Here is a 22,721-nt window from a genome sequence, read left to right as displayed (position 1 = left end):
ATTAAAATGTAAATGTTTGCTTTTTTAAAAATTTAAAATGTAAATTTGCATTCAGTTAACAGTGGAAGAAGCCTTCTGTATTATCTAGTTCAAATGACCACTCAGATGTAAGCCATCTTCCTCCTTCCCTGTAAATGTAGTCACCACCTGAACACTTCCAGCATGGGGAAGCTCACGCGTTCACCAGATGAGGCCATCGTTCGAAAGTCTTTTTTCGGCCAACTGAGATCTTTCTTTGGAGGTGTTGGGACAATTCCATTTCCTCTGTTCTGAAGACATCTTTCCGATCAGATAATAGAAATACCAAAGAGATTCTATCAAAGCCATTAGGAAATACATTATTGGCATCAGAAAAATGAGCAGTAGTAAACAAAATAAAAATATTGCACAAGAAGCCAATAAGCAGTTAGTAACTAGCCTTTGTTTTGAAAAATGCTCATTCTACTTATAAACTTCATTTTTTACCAAGTGAATTTGAGCCATTGGTTCCATTTTACAGTGAATATATACAAATGAAAAGTTTAGATTTGTGTTAATTTTGGTTAATTGTGCAATTAAAATTCCATTGATCTCTAGACATGACATCTAAAAAAAAAATAGGTGAAATAACAGTATATGTCTAAAACCAAAACAACCAAACCCAGTGCCGTTGAGTGGATTCCGACTCATAGTGACCCTATAGGACAGAGTAGAACTGCCCCATAGAGCTTCCAAGGAGCACTTGGCGGATTCAAACTGCCGACCCATTGGTTGGCAGCCTTAGCACTTAACCACTATGCCAGCGGGGTTTCCGTACATGTCTAAACAAACAATTATTTCCCTTTTATTATTTCCTAGATATAATTATAGATTTTGACCAATAAAACAGGCTTTATTTGAAGAATGAGAATTATTTATAGCTTTTTGTCACACTTTTAAAAGACAAAGAAGGCTGTAATTTATACTTTGATTAGCAAATGTCATCATTTCTAATCATAACATGGGTAAAATACAAACATAACTGTGTTTTAAAGAAAAATAATTTCTACAGCTAAGAAAGTTATTTTGTTCACTTTAATTTCTGGCTTTTACATAGTTTCAAAGGAAATGTCTTTACATACTTCTCAAATGAACTAGTAGAAAGCATTTACCTATCTTTACGCAAATAACACCCTCGTTCTAGGTTTGTTTGCCAACTGCTCTCTGCCCCACAGAGTATTTTTACAACTGCGATATGCTTTTTTTTTTAATGGCAACAAGTAAAAAAAATGGCACTGCACTCTTACAGAGATACCTCAGGGTGGCAGGTGGGCACGGTTTGGGAATGAACTAGAGCATGTGTTATTTCCATAAAAATACGGTGCACTGGCATGTTCTAGGACAGATGACTATTTTTGTCAAGCAAAAAAAAAAATAGTCCTGTCAAACTGCCTTATAAATGTTTCATAGAAAAAAAAAGTTTTGTTTTTTTTTTTTTTAAGTTTGAAATCATGTGAACAGAAATAAAGCAGGAAATATATGTTAAAAATTATTGTGGCAGTTATTTTCAGGGATCAGTTATATTTTTTTAAAGTTATATCTTATGTGGAGTTTTTTTGTTTGTTTTTTCCCCTTCTTCGATCAATGTAAAACTATTTCAGGCAATGAGCTGAGTCTTTGATTTGCTTTTGACAAAATTTAGTAGATCTGTATGTGTGCCTTGCCATATTCTAGATTGATAAAAATATAAGATTAATGATAAACATACCTTGCTTAAGTAACACTTGAGAATATGATGCTTAGCTCACCCCAATGGTTACAGAGTCAACTGCAAAGAATTTTTCACAACTGAAAGGTTTAAATCATGACTAAATATTACACAACTTGCATGTTCGCAGATTCGTTACTGGGCTGCCCATGACAAAGAAGCAGCTGCACACAGAGTTCAAGTCTCCAGCCAAGAGTACTCAGCCAGGCTAGAGAACCTGGTGCCAGACACCCAGTACTTTGTGGAAGTCAGGGCCTGCAACAGTGCAGGGTGTGGTCCACCCAGTGACGTGACTGAAACTTTCACCAGGAAAGCACGTGAGTCTCAACATTTTGATTTTAGACTTGTCAAAAAGTGTAATTGATTCAATCATGATGTGGATACATTTGAGAGAAATTTACTACCTAGCAGTGTTAAACCACATTTGGTTTACAATTATAACCTTTTGGGTAATGCTGTTTTTCTTTTTTTTCAATTCACTGGTAAATAAGGAAAACTGTGGAAAAATGCCTTCATACATTTAATATTCTACCGTAGAAGTAAATTTACTAGACTCTTGTTTATAAATACACCCTCTGAAATTTTGTATCATTAGAAAAGCTTTGATTCATAACCCTTCGACATTCCACAACGCAAATGCCACCTAAAAGTCATACTGTTATGTTTACTCTCTTACTGCCCTATATTCTCATTGTCCATATAACAAGACCACCTACCATGATCAGGTTTTCTGCATATTCTAATTTCTCTGGCCTTACTTTGATCTCTCTTTCTTCTTGAACCCACATTGGATATATAAAAGAGAAGATTTTGTATGCAAGAATCTAGAGAGTTTCAGAAGAATTTGAAGATATGATTTTCATTAGAGTTTTAGAACTTATACATTTGGGGTAAAAGAAACTATTAGTGAGATAACAGTACATGGTGGTAATAGCCAGACTTTGATGTTAGACATGGGTTTGAAATCTGCTGCTGCCACTTACTAAATACATGACATCAGACAAGTTACTTCTCCTTTCTACATTTCAATTCTCTAAAAGGAACATTCAATCCTTTGTCCATTTTTCCATTTATTCATTCATTTATTCATTCAATCAAAATTGTGCTATGTGCCCAGCACTGTTCTAGGTATTGAGGATACAGAAAGATCAAGTCAGACTCAAGTCTTCTTCTCATGGGGTTTGCAACTTAGTGGAAAAAGGCAGAAATAAAAAAGGAGACAAATAAATAAGCATGGCCATATCAGATGACAGGGAGTTAAAGTAAATAAAAACAGATGATACAGTAGAAAGCGACTTGGGTGAGAGCTGAATCCAGTTGAATGGTCAGGTAAGACCTCTTTGAGAAGATGACATTGGAGCTAGGATATAAATGATAAGAAGGACTCACTATGTGATGACCTAGGGGAAGACTATCCTACGCAGAGAAAATAACTAGTGGAAAAGCTTTCAGGTAAGAAGAACTTAATATGTTTTAGGTGTAGAAAGTCCAGTTGGGTCATGCATAGTGAAATGAAGGGGAAGCAGTGTGCAGAGGCCAAAATATGTAGAGCTTTTAAGGTCATGGTAACAGAGTTGGGGTTTTTTGCGTGTTTGTTTTTCCTGAGTGCGATAAGCCATTAGAAGATTCTAAGGCAAAGTGTGATATTTAATTAAAAAAAAAATCATTCTGGATTCTGTGTGGACAATGGATAGTGGCAGAGCAAGAGTGAAAGCAGAAAGGGAATTAAGGCTATTTTAGTAGTCCAGGTGAGAAGTGATGGCGGCCAGCACTAGGTGAGAACAATGGAGATAGAAAGAAGTGAAAAATTTTCTGCAGGCAGGGCTGACAACTTGCTGCTAGTATGGATGTAGGAGATGAGGGAAATGGAAGGTCGAATACTTTTAGATTTTTATTTAAGAAGATGGGGATTTGGTGGTGCCATTTGCTAAAAATGGGAGAGACTCATGGAGCAATGATTTGGGGATAATGACAAATGTTCCCTCTAGATTGTGTAGGATTTGAGAAGCCCTTTAGACATTAAGGAAACCCTGATGGCATAGTGGTTGTGAGCTGTGGCTGCTAACCAAAAGCACAACAGTTTGAATCCACCAGGCGTTCCTTGGAAACCCTATGGGGCAGTTCTTCTCTGCCCTATAGGATCACTATGAGTTGGAATCGACTCGATGGTGAGTTTGTTTTTGTTTGTTAGACATTAAACTAGAGATAGGCAGTCGGACACGTATGTTCCCAGGTCAAAAGAGAGGTCAGAGTTTGAGATAGAATTGTGAATATTTGAAGCCATTGGCACAGATGTAAGTATGTAGGGAGGATGCATTCATAGAAAAACGAAGGGTACTCAGGATGAAGCCCTAAATCAGCCCAACATTTAGAAGTTAAGCAAAGGACATAAAGCCAGCAAAGCCTAGTTAATAAACAGGAGCAGCCAGTGAAGTAGGAGAACATATTGTGATGTTATGAATTTAAGGAAGAGTGATATTCAAGAAAGGAGGGATGCTCTGGAATGCTACAAAGATGTTAAATTTGAAAAGAGTAGAAGTGGGCATTTGATTTGGCCAAATGGAGGTGATTGGTAACATTGAAAACAAATTTTGAAAGTGTGGTGAGAAAAGAAACCCAAAAGGAGCATAATGAGAAAAGAATAAAAGGTAGTTATATTACCTACTTCATGAGACCATTGGGTACTTAACGGAGCTCCTAGATGTGAAAGTGCTTAGCATGGTGCCTGGCATATAGTAAGCACTCATCAGTATTAGCTGTTTTTGCTGTGGTGACGGTTGTTGTGGTGGTGGTGTTGTCAGCATCATTATCATCAGCATTATAATTTCTGATGCAATGAAGTTTGAAGAACTTAGCTTGGATATGGTGACCGTCGATTGCATATTATTGCTTTTCACAGCTCCTAGCCAGCCTCCAAGAATCATCAGTTCAATAAGGTCTGGTTCACGCTACATAATCACCTGGGATCATGTCGTTGCACTATCAAATGAATCAACAGTGACAGGATATAAGGTATATAAAAGATTATTAGATTACTCTCCACACAAGCTTCATTGTTACAAAGGATGATTGATGTTTTGCTGTTTTGGCAAAGCCCATTCAGCTTCTTCTGCTAATTGTATAACTGAAGCAGAAGGCATACAGCCATGATAAGTTCTGAAATAAGAAAACATTTTCAGGGAATTTCAGGAGAATGCTATGTCGAGTAAACAAGACCAATAGAATAACTGCTCTAAATTATAGAATTGTTAGAATAATCAGTGCTTAAGGGAGAAAGGATCCTTTTTTGTTTGGCAATGATTAGGATGTATTGCACTGCACACAGTGAACTCTTTGAGGTATTGAGTTACCTTCTATAAATGAATAAAAATGAGAAAAAATCATTTCCATATATTCTCTATGTCACTTGCTATGGCATTCTTCATTGGATACTAAATTTTAGGAATAATGTATAAAAAAACCCTAAAATTATTAAACCACTTCTGTAGACTACTTCAAACTATTGAGAGAGCCCTCATTTTATACCTTTTGATTAAAAAGGCAAAACCTTTCCCTTTATTTTGAGTCATCTCAAAAAATAAAATTCATGTCCTTAAAGTACATCATCTTGGGTCACTCTAAAGAATATAAGAACAACAATTTCTATGAAGTAGAAATAACAAAATTTCTCATTATTATTAAATACAGCTTCTTAAGACTTTAAATAAGAAAGTAATCATTTTTATCTAGTTTTAGTATTAGGGCATTGGCTCATTATTACAACTTTATTAAGTATACATATTTTGGGACTTTGTAAGGTACTCTATAGACCTGATGGCCAACATGATGGCAAGCTGTATTCAACTCACAAACACTCGATAGAAGTCCCAATACCCAGGGATGGAGAGTATGTTGTAGAGGTTCGTGCACACAGTGATGGAGGAGATGGAGTGGTGTCACAAGTCAAAATTTCAGGTAAGCCAGTCATTTCAGACACATTTCAGTTAAGGTACTTATAAGTTTCTTAGCTATATGGATTCCCAAGAGTGAAGGTTGGACTGATATTCACACCAATATCATTGTTTCTCTAAGTAGATTGAAAATGTTGAGAATATCCTGAAACTTGGTATGTCTTCCCTTATGAGCTGCAAAAACAAATTTTCAACATACCACGTACTTAATTATTACCTAGAATTCAAAGCACAATTAACATGTCTTAATGCATTAGAACAGTACATAATACTAGACAACTATATAATAATATCCAAACTTCTCTTATATCAAAAGGAAATTCACTGTACTATATTTAATACTCTTCTAATGTCCTATTCTTTTCCTGCATATACTAAGACAGTAATAAGATAGAAGTACAGTAGATTGTATCCCCTTTACTCTTTCTTGTCTCAGCCTATCCCTTTTGTGCAAACTGTATTTGTGACAGTTTTTTGGTTAGCTAGAAGTTTTTTTTTTAGAAGTAAATATTTGAGAGAGTGATTTCTTCATGTTTTTTCAGATTTGTAGCACTCTGTTATTTGTCTAAATTTTGATGCTTTTTTCTCACTCTGGATGTGTGATTTTAATGGTATTAAATTAAAATTGATGATTTGAAAACTTTTTGAGAGAGTATGAAATACTAGACGTTGCCAAATCAAAAATGAACATGATTTAGAAGAAAATTTGGTGATTTTCTTTATCAAAGTAGATGAAATTTATATATATAGATATACACATACACATGTATATTTTATTAGGAAGTCCTTTTAAAATGCCAGAGTATTAATAACTTAAAATGCCTAATGATATAGTTTTGTGAAATTTACCAAAATCATATGATGACCTCTTAAAAATTAAAATGTAGTATCTAGAACATGGAAAAGTTTGTTTTTTAGTTTAAATGTTCTTATTTTGTCTCTGTAGAAAATTAGGAAATTACAAAAATAAGAAAGGAAAAGAAAATACTGAGTTATATTGCAAATTCCCCGAAATAACAATTGTTGTTTCAGCAAATTTACTTCTAGTCATTTTTTATACATATATAATTTGACACGTGTTCACTTCTGCTAAATATATCATGTTACATTCTACTTTTATCAATTATGTGAAAATTTCCCATGCCATTCAAAATTTTATAAATTTCATTTAGTTATATATAATATTCTCTCAGATGTACAAAGTTTATTTACCCATTCCAGTTTTTTCTATCATGAAACAATGCTATTTCGAATACTTTTTATAAACTAATGTGTCTGCAGATTAAATTAAATGAGACAAAATGTTTTAATATTTTAAATTTTTTATATAAATTGCCAAATTGCTTTTAAGAAATATTTATTAATTTATATTTCTATTTTCATTGTATATGAGTCCTTTTCTCAATGTACCCACTCCAACCGTATTATCTTCTTTTTTAGTGTTTGCTAATTTGATAGGAGAAAATGACATCTTTTTATTTTTGAAACATGTTTAAAATACCAAAATTGGTTGGCAGTTCGAATTCACCAACTGCTCCTTGGAAACTCTATGGGGCAGTTCTACTCTGTCCTACAGGGTTGCCATGAGTCAAAATCAACTCGATGGCCATGAGTTTAAGGTGCAAAAAACTAGCTAAATTGCTTTCAATATAGACCTTCTCTGTTGAGAAGCCACCCATAGCAAGCTGTTGCTGTATTTCCTTACTATCCATGAGTCATTCCTAATATGACACAGAGCCTGGTTTCTGGGGTTTAGACTACAGAAGTTTGTAACCAGAGCTGCTATAACAGTGACAGTAACATCAGCATAGTTATAACTAGTGGCGTGCTGGTAAATGTTAAACAACTGATTCTCCAGAGGGCGGGGAGAAGCTCTGGTTTATAGTGTTTGCCAATACCCGTGGTGTTACACATGATGTTACTGAATGTCAAGCTGGGAAGAGATGAGCAATGACACATCATTTTATAGGATAATCACCATACAGATGCCATAGGTATGACCTCAAGAGCATTGATAACATGAAAGTATAATAAAATAATTAGGAAGTGATGAGTCTGCAGTGTTTACTACCTTTGTTTTAAAATTTTTAATTTACCTAATACATCTACATCATTTATATTAATAATGGTGTTTTATCAACCTGCCCATAAATTTCCTCAAAATTTAACAGTTGGTTCTCGGGAAGTGGTACAGGCCAGCTTCAGCTCACCACGGGTAAATCTGAAGTTTCAGCGTAAATAGCCTATGTTCAGAGGACACAGAGTATCTGTGTCTGTATTCCCCACACCCTAGGTTTTTATTTTTATTTTTTTGCCATTTAATGGGTAACATTATTATTAATTGCAGTATTTCTATTATTTTCCTCTTAGGGTGATGATAACTGCACAAAGAAACTGTAGAATTAATGTTATGAGTGTCAGATCTTTGGTGAATAATACCATCCTAGAATTTTCTTGCTTGATTTGGATTCATTTTCAAATTCTTTAAGTTATTTATGATGAAAAAAACATTTCAATACAAACGGAAATTCTAGGCTTTCTCCTTACTTTGAAGATTCCTAATACTTTCCTTAGTTTCAGTTTTCTTGCCCAAAATATGTAGTCAGGAATATGATACATAATTTGCTAGATTTCAGTGCTTACATCCACTATGCTGTGTGTTTACTCACTCACTCATTTAACAAATTTACACCAAATGCTTGTAATATAGCAGGCACTGTTCACATACCTACGGTGAGCTACAGCTGCTAAACAAAAGGTCGACTGGTCCTTGGAACACACCCGTTAGAGCAGGTCTACTCTGTCCTAAAGGGTTGCTGTGAGTCAGAAGCAACTCGACAGCAATGGGTTTGTTTTTTTTTTTTTTGGTTCACATACCTAAAGTGTGGTAAAAACAAAATAAACATTGCCAACAAGTTGAGTCTGACTCACAGCAACTCCATGTGTTACAGAGTAGGACTGTGCTCTATAGGGTTTTCTTGCTGTAATACTTACAGAAGCAGGTCACTAGGACTTTCTTCCCTTGCTAGTCCACAGCATGATCATTCCTCACCGGTACTACTGCAATTCTAATGATTCTCTTGGCTTTCAATCCTGGCCTCCTATCGTCCACTCTCCATAAAGCAGTGAAAGGAGTCTTTTCTAACATAAACCAAATCTTATAGCTGTCCTCTTAAAAGATTCCTCAGAGAAAAAAATCTCACTTCCTTATCATGGTCTGTTGTCTTAGGCTAAGTTCTCTAGAGAAGCAAAACTAGTAAAGTGTATAAACATGTCCATATAGAGAGAGATTTATATCAAGGAAATGGCTCACACAGTTGTAGAGGCTGGAAAGTCCCAAGTCTATGGATGAGGATAGCGACCTCTCCTGATTCATGTAGCTGCAGGGGCTGGTGAACCCAAGATTGGCAGGTCAGAGAGCTGGACTCTTGCTCACAGACTGCAAGGATTGGTGAATCCCAAGATTAGCAGGCAAGATCAGAGGTAAGGTGCTAGTTCAAGTGCCAAGAACTGGAGTTTGGATGAACAGGGAGCCAGATGCAGGATCCAGTGCAAGTAAAAAGCCCCCAAGTCTTGCCGGAGCATCCACCTATATTCGATGCAGACCACATGCCTGAGGAAACTCCCTTTAAACTGGCTGCTCTCAACAGATCCCATCATGGGGGTGATCACATATCAAATCTCAACAGGGAAGTGATCACAACATTATACGACTGCCAAAACACTGAGAATCATGACCCAGCCATCATGACACACAATCTTAACCATCACAGTCCACCCCTTATCAACTGTACACATCTCCTTAAACCATACCTAATCTCTGAATAAAGACAATTATAAAGTCATACTTGTGCCTAACATGGTACAATGAACACTCATACAACTGAAAATGCACTAGCCCTGTTTACATCTTATGTTTTATGAGTGAAGAAAACAAAAATATTTGATGCACACATCAAAGCAGAAATATGACAATTACAGTCCTCATTTCTGCAATTGATCACGTGGCTATAAATGGTATTAAGAACTACCTTCTTATATTCCCTTTACCCTCAGCAAGCACCTCAGCTGGTCGTGGCTCTTCACCTAGTGGGGTGGCACAAACCTCCAATCCTGAAAGGTCTGAGCCATTGGTAGTCATGTCAGAATTGGGTTGCTTTAATCATAGGGCGTGGTAGTACTAAGAGACGCCCTAAGGGATCTCCTACATTCCAGACATACTGTTCTTTACCTCCATTATGTAATATCAATTCAATTTCCTGTTCATAATTTAGATCAACCACACAAGTCCCTATGGTAATTCCCTTCTTTGCCTGTTGATCCAGAGACATAAGAATCCTAAAGTGGCCAGGTGGCATTTTTAGCTACAATGGAATCACTGATGTGTCTCAAGATGGGTGCATTCCCCCCTTTGAAACTAAGACCTCGAGACCTGCAGCGCATAAGGTCAGGGACAGGAAGCAAAAATCTTGTGAGTGAATCACTAGGGGTAATGGTGAGTGGTGCCACTCTCATTTTCTCCCCTGGATTCCTGAACCCATGCATCCTGGCTATGGGAGAAACAGCACTGGTTTAGAGCATATACAGCCTCCTGGAGAACACTGCCCCAACCATGCAAGGTATTGCCACCTAGCTGGCACAATAATTGTGTTTTTAGAAGGCCTTTGTATTGGTCTATCAAGCCAGCTGCTTCAGGATGATGGGGAACATGGTAAGACCTGTGAATTCCATGGGCATGGCCCCACTGCCACATTTCATTTGCTGTGAAGTGAGTCCTTTGATCTGAGGTGATGATGTGTGGGATAGTGTGATGGTGGATAAGGCATTCTGTAAGTCCATGGATGGTAGTTTCAGCAGAAGCATTGCATGCAGGGAAGGCAAATCCATATCCAGGGTAAGTGTCTATTCTAGTAAGAACAAAACACTGCCCTTTCCTTGATGGAAGTGGTCCAATGTAGTCAACTTGACACCAGGTTGCTGGCTAATAACCTCGAGGGATGGTGCCATATTGGGGACTCTGCTGGAGGATTTCCCTTCACCACTGTCCTTCAGGGAAGTCCCAGAAAGAAGCTGTAGTGCTGCTGCTGTACACTTTCTGCTGGTGCCTGCATATCATGCAGAACCATCTGTAAACCAGGTATTTTTCTCTTCTTCAGTCAACTGATCATAAAAAACTCCCCATGAGGCCATAGGTGCATACTGGGGGATGGAAGATAATGTGACAGGAGTGGAAGCCATGGGCACTTAGACCACTTCTTCATGCAACTTACTTGTGCCTTCAGGTCCTGCTCGAGCTCGATATCATATATAACACTTCCGTTTAATGATGGAGTGCTGCTGTGCATGTCCAACTTTATGACTCTGTAGGTCAGACAACACCCAGTTCATGATGGGCAGTTCAGGCTGCATGATGATTTGGTGTCCCATGGTGAAGTGTTCAGTCTCTACTAAGGCCCAGTAACAAGCCAAAAGCTGTTTCTCAAAAGAAGAGTAGTTATCTGTAGAGGATGGCAGGGCTTTGCTCCAAAACCCTAAGGGTCTGTGCTATAATTCACCAATAAGGGCCTGACAAAGACTCCAGACAGCATTGCTATCTGCCAGTGACACTTCAAGCACCTTCGGATCAGTTGGATCATATGGTCCAAGTGACAGAGCAGCTAGCACAGCAGCTAGAACCTGTTGCAGAGCCTTCTCTTATTCTGGGCCCCACTCAAAATTAGCAGTTTCTTGAGTCACTTGATAAATAGGCTGGAGTAGCACACCCAAATGAGGAATACGTTGCCTTCAAAATCCAAAGAGGCCCACCAGGTGTTGTGCCTCCTTTTTAGTTGTGGGAGGAGCCAGATGCAATAACTTATCCTTCACTTTAGAAGAAATATCTTGACATACCCTACACCACTGAAACCCTAGAAATTTCACTGAGGTGGAAGGCCCCTGTGTTTCTGTGGGATTAATTTCCCACCATCTAGCATAATGAAGGTCTTACCAATAAGTCCAGAGTCACTGACACTTCTTCCTTACTTGGTCCAGTCAGCATAATGTCATCAATGTAATGGACCAGTGTGACGTCTTGTGGAAGGGAAAGGCAATCAAAGTTCCTGTGGACCAAATTATCACATAGGCCTGGAAAGTTGATGTAGCCTAAGGTAGACAACTGAAGGTGTATTGCTGGCATTGCCAGCTGAAGGCAAACTGCTTCTGATGGTCCTTTGCAACAGGTAGAAGGAAAAAGGCGTTAGCTGCATACTAAAAAAAAAAAAAAAAAAAAAACTAGGTACCAAGAAATGTATTAATTTGCTCAAGCAATGAAACTATACCTGGAACAGCAGCTGCAGTGGGTGCCATCACCTGGTTAAGTTTTCAATAATCTACTGTCATTCTCCAGGATGCATCTGTTTTTTGCACAGGCCAGATAGGCAAGTTGAATGAGGATGTGATGGGAATCACCACCCTGCATCCTTCAAGTCCTTGATGGTGGCAGTAATCTCTGCAATCCCTCCAGGAATGTGGTATTGCTTTTGGTTTACCATTTTCCTAGGCAGGGACAGTTCTAATGGCTTCCACTCGGCTTTTCCTACCATAATAGCCCTTACTGCATTTGTCAGGGATCCAACGTGGGGGTTCTTCTGGTTGCCAAGTATATCAGTTCCAGTTACGCATTCTGGAACTGGGGAAACCACTACAGGATGGGATCGGGGACACACTGGACCTACTGGGAGGCAGACATGAGTTAAGACTCCATTAACAACCTGACGTCCATATGACCCCACTCTGACTGGTGGGCCACAGTAACATTTTGAGTCTCCTGGAATTACAGTGTCAATTCAGAGCCATTATCCAGCATTCCCTGAAAAGTCTGATTATTTCCTTTTCCCCAATGAACAGTCACTCTTGTAAAAGGCTGTAGATCTCTTTGGGGAAGGCTGGGTGAAAGATTAACAGAAAAATTTTTGGCAGTATATTAGAGTCCTTCCTCAAGGGGATCTAGCTTTCCTTCATTCAGGGGTTGTGGGTCTTTGACTTGATCAAGTCTGGGAGTTGATCGAGGGGCCATTACTCTCTATTCTGGAGACTCAAGTTAGACTGCTGTTCACTTGACCTGGAATTCATCCACTTGTACAGATCAAGTAAATATTTAGTAGATTTCCTATCTATTTCACTCCTAGGGACACCATGACTAAGTAGTCAATGCCGTAAGTCCATATGGGTCAGACTATTCTAATTACTGCTTTAACTCTGCTGTCCATTACTGTAACCATGCCCACTTTGACACTGTTGACTGAGTGCAGCCACTTTGTCCCCTACCACCATAGGGTCCAATCAGCCCCATTGTAGTTAGGTGTTTTAATTCAGTTAGGGCAGTTTCCACTGTCAAATCTGACTTACATAAAATAGCAATCACAGCAGTCTTCAAGGATGCTGGGGCTTTCTTCACAAATTTGTTCCTCACAGTAGTGGTAAAAGATATGTCTTCTGAGTTCTGCATGTGTAAGTCTGTGAGTCTAGCCTGATAAATCCACTCCAGCATGCCAATTTCCCTAAGCCCTTAGATACCTTCTTTTACAGTATACCAAGGCAGATCTGGTGCTTCAACTTGATTTAACCTAGGCTACCACATAATCTATGCTTCAGCGACTTAACCAAATAAACTATTAGATTCTTTCCTAACTTCTTGAGCTGAGGCACTGAATGAAGAACCTGTGCTTAGTAGGCCCATATCAATAAAATCGGACTGATCCAAGCTTATGTTCCTTGCACTATTATCCCACACCATTAATAGCCATTCCCACATATATTCCCCCAGGTTTCTATTTGTACATATTAGAAAAGCCAAGCAGTTCTTTTCGAGTATAGTGTACCTCCTCCAAGGTCACAATTTTATACTTCACCTTTTGGGGCTCACCAGGACTTCGGTTTAGTTATAGATCTACAAGCCAAGATCAGTAGTGGAGAAGTGTTTTGAAAACATTCAGCATTGTCTTGTAAAGCATCTGCCTCAGGCAATGCACCAGGCAATGACTCAGGCAAAGGCTCCTTGGACATACCTGGGTTAAGCTCATTAGATGGGAGTGTAGGGGCTAATGGTTTCACTTGAGAGGGTGGTTTAGCAGACAAACATGGAGTAATCTTTTCAGATGGGCATGAGGGGGCTTGAGCTTTGACTCTGAAGCACTGAGCACGCTTCTTTCTTTCACCAGCTTGTCTAGCGAAAGGAAGACCAATGAACAAGCTTCCTTATGTTTCTCATTATGACAAAATTATATGAAGATATCACACATGCCATCACCCAAAGCCTCATCTTTCACCAATACCTGATCTATTAGTGGCAGTATTTTCCATATTGGTATTGCCACCTCACGCTGTGGATTAGTAGTGCCCTTTTTACTACTGCAAGCTGAGCCATCACCATCTTCAAGACTAACCAGACTTGAGAACCAATTTAGAAAATTCATCCTTACAATTTTGTTTCTCTAGAACCGCTCTCAACATCAAATGTATTAGATTGGGTTTTCTAGAGAAACAAAAACAGTAAAGTGTATAAATATATAGAGAGAGAGAGAGAGAAAGATTTATACCAAGGAAATGGCTCACACTGTTGTAGAGGCTGGAACATCCCAAGTCCATGGGTCAGGATAGAGGCTTCTTCTGATTCAAATAGCTGTAGGGGCTGGTTAACCCAAGGTTGGCAGGCCAGAGAGCAGGGTTCTTGCTCACAGGCCGCAAAGATAGATGAATCCCAAGACTGGCAGGCAAGACCGCAGGTAAGTTGCTAGCTCAAGTCTCAAGAATCTAAGCCAGCTGCAGGATCCAGCGTGAACAAACAGCCACTGAGTCTTGCCAGAATGTCCACTTATATTTGATGCAGGCCACAAGCCCAAAGAAACTCCCCTTCAACTAACTGGCTACTCACAGCAGATTCCATCATGGGGGTGATCAAACATCAAATCTCAACAGGGAAATGATCAAAATGTTATACAACTCCCAAAACACTGAGAATCATGGCCCAGCCACGCTGACACATGATCTTAACCATCATGCCTGTCTTGGCATAGATAATCTGGCTCTGCTAAACTCTCCCACCTCAATTAATTGATTTCTCCTTGCTCCTTTTCTTCTTGGACACATGTTAAGGTGTCTGTATTTGATCATCCTCCTGCCTAGAATGCTGTGGATCTCTGCACGACAGGTTCATTCTTATCATTTTTGTTTCTTCTCTGCTGTCACCTCCTCAGAGGAGCCTGATATGGCCACTGGTTTTAGGTAGCCCCCACCCGAGTAATTCTTTGTTTTATCACCTTGTTTTATTTTCTTCATATTATTTATAACTATAAAATTGTTTATTAACTTACATTTGTTTATCTTCTATCTCTGCCCCCACTTGAATATACCCTCTATGGGAGCAGTCTGCCTTGTTTGACCTTTGTATCCCTAGCACCTAGAGGACTGCATGACATACAACAGGTTTTAAAAAATTATTGTTGAATGAATTCATAATTTCTGAATTCAAGGTAAAATTTAGTTCTAAAAAGTAACCTAATCAACTTAAAACTATATTTTAGGTCTCCAGAATGTTGATATACCTCCCCATTAAGTACATAACTTGTGTCACACCACGTGCTAATCCATAAATTTGTTGTTTACAAAAATTAAGACTTTATATTAGACATATCCTGAAACTTTATTAAACACTGATAATCTCAAACTACATGTTTTCTAACCTGAACACCGTCACCTGCTGTCTTAATAAATTATTCCCTATCAAAGTTTTAGAGTTCACCTTGAGGCAAGTGCAATACCACAATTGTTTCATCACAAACAATATCTAACAAATGTCATCTGATTCCAGGCTTTTTAAAAGCATTCCATGATGTTTTTAAAAATCTTTTGTTTTTGTAGATCTTTGAAAGCTGAAAGTAAGAAATGGATAGATATCTATGAGGTTTTAAAATATAAATTTTAGTGAGCTAATTTGACATATTACATATTTGTTGTGGATTTTAGAATATACTTTAGCAAAGATCTTTAGTCATAAATATCCAGAGACAAGCACATATTATTTATATGTGAATATGAGTTATTGAGCTTTTTTTTTTTTTCTTTTAAGTTTCCTTTAAGACTATAGGTATCTTAGGTAAACCAGGGAGGACTTTTAAGAATATATTAGTGAACTTGCTCCTATGAACAAGAGGCAGTCATTTGAAAAGCTTTAAGATGAGAGTGCTAGGATCAGGCTTAAGCAATTGAAAAATCACTGTGGTGATTATGGCAAATATACACAGGAAGGGAACAAGATGTGAGGGGGGAGGAATTAGAAGGGTATTGCCATGGTGGAAAGATGATGATGTCTTGACCTGGAATGTAGGCAGTGGTAGCTGTCTAGGGCAGATTCTAAAGGACTAAGGCATCTTTTCCATTTTAAAGTTATTATACATTCATTTTGTTGACTCTATGCCTTCTAATAAATCTGTAATTTTTCCTGATGTTACCACAGATGATGTAACCCAAACATTTAGCCTGCTATTTTTGGTAACTCCAAGCTATTAAATTAAGTTATATAACCAAAGCTACCATCTTAAACACTGTGATGAAAAACACATTTCGTTTTTTTCTCTATTATCTTCTTCCAACCAGTACAAAAGAGATAGGGCTGGAAATCATTTTCTAAGTGGAACCTTTAGATGCCTGACTTGCTGAGTCCCCTGCCTCCTTTTCCAGTGCCTGATTAAGTGGTAGAGGTTGAAAGGGACAAGACAATAGTTATGATGTTTACATTTAATTTATATATTATTAAATTAAGATGCTGTATTGACATCATCACTTTTGTAAATATCTTTTCTAGATATTTTCAAAAACCAAAATAGATTTTAAACTTTTAGTCTTATACAAAAGTTTGTATATGGCAGGAGAAGGTAATATACATGGTGGCCTTAGGTTTACTTTACCCTGCCTTTAGTGGCAGGATTCTATATAATTAAATTATCCTCAAATTAGTAACTTTATAAATGTCCTGTGTCATTTGGGAAAAAAAAAAAAAGATTCCTGTGAATAAATTAACTACTAAACTGAAAATCTGGAATGGTATATAACAATAATATTATGATTGAATGCATTCTTATGTCCATATTCATAATTTTAAAAATGTTATTGGTGATTACAGTACAATTAGTTATAATAATCTAGGAAATGCTGTCTCAACACCCATTTTGAAATAATTAAGTACTATTTTGTTTTCTCTTACTACATTTTGTGTGGGATACATTTGACAGTTCAAGCAGATGAACCCAGCCTAGGCATTTCTGGGTTGACAATAGCTTGTGTTTCAAATTACCTCTAAAATATGTATTCCCTTCATTATCACTGAATTATGACTATTTATACAAAGCCTTTTCCAACCACACTGTTGTACTTAGTTCTTCTCATTTTATAACAAGCATGAAAACGGAGGAGAAATTATTTGGGCAAAGTATTATATTGTGAGTCACTAAGCTTGATTTCAAGTAGTGAAATCTGCCCTGTTAACTGGTAAAGTAACTCTTTGAATGACCCAGCTCCAACAGTTAATGGACAACTCTCAGCACAGAGAGTTCCCAAAATTTTACTTATCCTTTAGGAGCTTTCAGTACTAGTTTTACGAGCAGATTCATATTACTTTTTTAGGCCACAAATAGCACCCCTGCATCTAAACTAACTTGGGTTTTCCTGTATCTCCCTCAAGAATGCTTTTAGCTACTAACAAGTTATGACAACAGTCTCAACAAATTATTTTGTACATTTACTTAAACTCTGGAAAAATCTGGTTGGAAAATTCCTCAGTGAAATATATTATAAGAAGAGAAGGAAAAATTAAAAATAATCCTCCAAGCTTTACTTACTACCAAAATAATTTCAGTTTATGAATTACAGTTTCAGTCTCTGGAGCTATACTTTCATGTTGGATCTTCTTAACATTTGCTGTCCAGAAACTGACTTATTTAATAAACACCAAACAAACACCTGCTATATGTCAGGCATTCTGCTAGTCTATTGGCTACAATAACAGACAAGTCCTTTTGAAGTTTGCATTCTGGTGGATATCAGGAAAATAAAGAACTGATAAATAAATTAGATTTAACATGGATTACAAGTAAAAATGAGTGGATTATATAAGGAATAAGAGAGACAGAATTCATTTGGAGAGGATGATCAGGTCAAGCCTCTCTAAGACAGTGATATTTAGGCTGAAATCTACAGCAAAGGAACTAGCCATGAAACAAAAGTGGGGTGAGAGTCTCAGGCAGAGGGAATGGCAGGAAGGGGCTTATCAGGCTCCAGAGCCTGAATGGTGGCCAGTGTGACTGGTGTGTAGTGAGGAGAGTCATGTGGGATGAAGTTGAAGAGATGGGCAAGGCAGAGCCCTTCATTTCATACCATTCTACTCTCATTCCAGCCATCTCCATTATTCACTTACGAGTGGCTCTTGTCAGAAATTTATATCTTATTTTAAGGCTGGCCAATGGAAAACCAATGAAGTAGCTTCATGAGATGAGAGATGCAATCTGATTTAATATCATCTTTGCTGTTATGCAGAAAAAAAGACTGGAGTGGAACAAAAGGGGAGACAGTATAGGTGGTGAGAAGAGAACAAATCTGAGACCCCATCTGAACAGATGAACTTTCTTTCAGAAAGAATCAATGTATAGAATAATTTAAGTTTTTATTGCTCTGAGATGAAAACAAATTACTACAATACCTTTTCCAGGATAAATGGTTCAAGATGTATATCAAAACTTTATACAAATAAGAGGATTGCAGGCAAGAGGCTGAGGAATATGTACATGTTAAATACTTCCTATAAAAATATCAGATATAAAGCATATACCTTATGAAAGGCTTTGTACCTATAAAAGATGAGATGAAAATCTAAAGAAATATAAACATTCACAAACTTGCTGAGGGGAAATGTTCAACTCCTTTCCAAGTTCCACCGGGATTTCCTGCAGAACATTCCTGGCTTATGGTCTCTCGACCTGAGCCTAAAACTCTCTGTGAAGGGGAGGGAGTGTACCCATTTTACCAACATCCCTTAGATTTATTAATAGCTTTAATCAATAGATTACAGATCTCTGATCAGTTCTATAATGAATGAACTGGTTTCCAACAGAACCAAACTCACAGACTAAGCCCATAGATTGCTATATGGCTCTTTCTTTTATTTCTTCTGTGAGTCACATTTCTGTGGGAAAAGACAAGACATCTTTGGGAATTTCAAGCAAGCACTGAATTAGAGTCTTAAAAAAAAAAGAAAAAAACTTTTGTCAGAGCTGTGGTAGTAGATGTCTACCAGTTTTGAGTAAAGCAAGAAGTTGTAGGAGTGGAGGGGATCCCCGCTGATGGTCAAATTGCCTGCAGTACCAAAAAGTTGATTCATGGGAGAATCCCAGAGGGCCCTGGCCCTTTGCCATCTGCTGAGGCCCACAGGTCTTCCCACCACTGCCAGAGAAGTACAAGCTTCTGCTTTTCTCTGACTTTTCAATAAATACTTTCCTAGTGTCTCTCAGTGCCAGGAGAGTCTGGAAAACCTAATTTTCCCATTTTCGATTCCCATGATAGCAAGGAAAGCAAAGAGAGGAAGAAGGACGGTGCTGAGATTTCAGCAGAAACTGCAGCAAGCTTTCTCCTAAACTAAGCGGATTTGCATGATAACCACCAAAAGGTACAAAAAGAACTCAACTGAAAGTGGGTTTTTAGAAAATGCTAAATAAAATGAAAGAAAGAAAATAAATTAGCTCTTAAATTTTAAATTGATTTCATGGTAAGGAAATAGATATTATCAGAAACATTATTAAAAATTATAGCACAAAAAATTGCAGAAATTTAAGCAATATGATGAAAATATTTACCCAAGATACAGAAGATAATGATTAATATCACTCAGTCACCCGGGCTCACAGATGATAGTGTGGCTTCTATATTTAGTTGTTCTTGTTGATAGGAGTTGACAAGTTGGTCCGACTCATAGCCACTCTATACACAATAGAAGGAAACACTGTCCGGTCCTGCACCATCCTCACAATCCTATATATAGTAGTCCCCATATTTTCTCTCTCGTTATAAACTCATTGTCGTTGAGTCAATTCCAACTCATAGTGACCCTATAGGACTGAGTAGACCTGCCCCACAAGGTTTCCAAGGTTGAAATCTTTAAGGAAACTGTGGTTGGTGGGTTTGAACCAACAAACTTTCGGTTAGCAGCCAAGCATTTAACCACGGTGCCATCAGGGCTCTTCATTACTATAAATAACACTATAATGGGTGTCTTTGTATATAGATCTTTTTTTTTTTTTTCTTTTCCTGAATTTCCAATTATTTTCTTAGAAAGCCTCACAAGAAGTGGAATTGCTGGATTAAAGGTCATGACCTTTTAAATATTTGGCATACACATTGACCATTTAAAGACAAGGCATACAACAATGCCTGCATTTTGTTATTTCTTTAAAAATCACCAGCATTTTATAATAATTTTTTAAATTATGCAAAAATACTACCGCTTCATTTTTGTTACTAATGGGGTAAATATATTTACATGTTTAATAGCTATGTATAGTTTCATTTCTGTGACATTCTGTCCATGTCTGTTTCTGTTTCTTAATAATATACTAATAACTCCCTTATAATTTTTGTGATTAACTTTAAGGTAAATTATTAAAATTATTCAGGTCATATTTGTAGCAAATATTTTAAAAAGTTTGTATTGAAATGTTATTTATGATAGATTATGTGATTTACTTTGATTGCATAACAATGCGTTCTTATTATAAAAACTCTGAAATACATAATGTTGAACATAAGGAAGTAGTCCTGCCAGAAAATCCCTGAGCTAGGAATATTTTAGATGTTCAAAGTACAGCAAGGAGACTCATGTGGCTGGGGCTAAGAGAGCAAGAGGTTTTTGTTAGTTGCCTTAGAATCAATTCTGACTCATGACAACCGCACGTACAACAAAACAAAACCTTGCCTGGTTCCACACATAGTCTCTGTAATTGATGAATATCGAGTGCCTTCCAACCTCAGTGGCTCATCTTCTAGCACCATATTGGATAATACTCTGTTGTGATCCACAGGGTTTTCACTGGCAAATTTTCAGAAGTACTTTACCAGGCCTTTCTTCCTAGTCTGTCTAAGTCTGGAAGCTCCACTGAAACCTGTCCACCATGGTGACCCTGCTGGTATTTGAAATACCAGTGACATACCTTCCAGCATCATAGCAACATACAAGCCATTACAGTACAACTAACTGACAGAAAGGTGGTGGCAAACCAGGGGAGAGTGGATTGGAGATTGAAGAAGGTAGGCAGGAGCTGAAACATGAAGATGTTTACAGGCCATTGTTAAAGACTTTGAATTTTATTCTGCATGTGATTAAAAGCCTTTGGGACATTTTAAGCTAGGAAGTGACATGACAAAATTTGTATTTTAAAAGTCTCACTTCAGCTACTCTTTGGAGGGAAGAGAAATCTCTGTGAATGGTGGGAAAAATGCATTTCAATCTCTGTACACAGGAAGGGCAGTTAGGAGCCAAATGGTAATAATTCAAGGGATGAGATCACCCTTGACTAGGGTGGTAACAGCAGAAGAAGGAAACGGTTGTATTCAGGATTATTTTGAAAGAACTCAATGGAAATTTATGATGATTTCATGAAGAGTATAAAAAAAAATTCAGGATAACTCCAAGGATTTAGACTGACCAAGAGAATCATATACTGAAATGGGGAATACCAGGGGAGGAGCAGTTTCAGAGAAAATAAGCAAGTTTAATTTTGGCATGTTGTATTCAGTACATCTATTGGACATCCAGATATATATATATATTATCTAGAAAAACTGAGAAACCAGCTGAGGTACAATATCATAAATTGCTCAGAGAACCAACTGGCACATTATCTGCAACTCACACCAGCCTGGATCCAGAAAAGGAGATGACAGATGGTTGCTGGTGCTGTCCAAATTTGGCAAATTGCGTGGTTAATATGCTAGGATATGAAGGGAAATAATTCACTACTTCTAGTTTTTTAGTTAAAGAATAAATAGTTGAACACAGAGTCTATATCTCTTAGGTTATTTTCAGCTGTCAGTAACAAACCCTTAACTCAAAATCACTTAAATGGTAAGAGATAGGTGGCCTCTTGGACTAGTGGAATCAGTGTCTCAATAATATTATCAAGGACCAGTTTTCTTCCCTCTCTACATTTGTGAGGTTTTGAGTATCAGCTTCATTCTAAGGCTGGTCCTCTCTATGATGGAGGCCAGTGGCAGCAGTGCTAGAAATCATTGCATTCACACCCTATAATGTCCAAGCAAGAAGAGGATCTGTCTTCATTTGATGCTCCATCTTAAAAGAATGACCTTCTCCGGAAGTCCCTCCCGCATTGTCCAGATCTTATTTAATCTAGCCATAAACTAGTAAAATGGCATTTCTATGATTGCTCAGAGTGATCAAGATTTACAGTTGATCCAGGGATGGCAAAATCTTTCCTTGAAGAGTGCATATCTGAACTACCACCCCCCCACCAAAAAAAATTTGAGAGTCTATTGGTCAGGAATGGATCACTGGTGGCACGGTGGTTAAGCACTTGGCTGATAACCAAAAGGTTGCAAGTTCAAATCCACCAGGCACTGCTTGGAAACCCTATGGGGCAGTTTTACTGGGTCCTGTAGGGTTGCTGTGAGTCAGAATCATCTTGATGACAACGGGTTTGGTTTTTAGTTTGGTATTGGTAAGAAAACAAACAGAAAAACAGATTTCTGGATTTCTGCTTAATATTCAGAGTTAAACAAGGAATTAAACATGGATATACACTTAGGGTAAAGAAAAGAGGAAATGAGATTAAAGGGCAGCTTCATAAAAATGCAGAGGAGGAGGTGAAAGAATAGAAAGTTAGCTTCAAAAGCAGAAAATTTAGGCAGGATAATTTTTTATTCAAGCAAGAAGGAAGGGTCATCAACACAGAAGCTGAGATTAAAACAAGGATTTATGACCTTGAGCAAATTACCAAGGTTTATGTCGG

The 22,721-nt window shown here is 37.6% G+C and overlaps 1 protein-coding gene across 1 annotated transcript in view; it reads left to right on the top strand.

Annotated features, from left to right (window-relative positions):
• Positions 1-22,721, top strand: part of CNTN1 (contactin 1) — a 379,037-nt gene that overhangs the window by 342,651 nt on the left and 13,665 nt on the right. The window contains exons 22-24 of the mRNA XM_023555346.2: positions 1,857-2,043; positions 4,626-4,738; positions 5,524-5,680. Coding sequence (XP_023411114.2) covers positions 1,857-2,043; positions 4,626-4,738; positions 5,524-5,680 — 457 coding nt within the window. The remainder of the gene's footprint in view (positions 1-1,856; positions 2,044-4,625; positions 4,739-5,523; positions 5,681-22,721) is intronic.

Source organism: Loxodonta africana, chromosome 4, assembly GCF_030014295.1.
Source record: "Loxodonta africana isolate mLoxAfr1 chromosome 4, mLoxAfr1.hap2, whole genome shotgun sequence".
Taxonomy (NCBI): Eukaryota; Metazoa; Chordata; class Mammalia; order Proboscidea; family Elephantidae; genus Loxodonta; species Loxodonta africana.
Note: the sequence above shows the minus strand (reverse complement) of the source record. Positions and strands in the feature narration are given on the sequence as shown.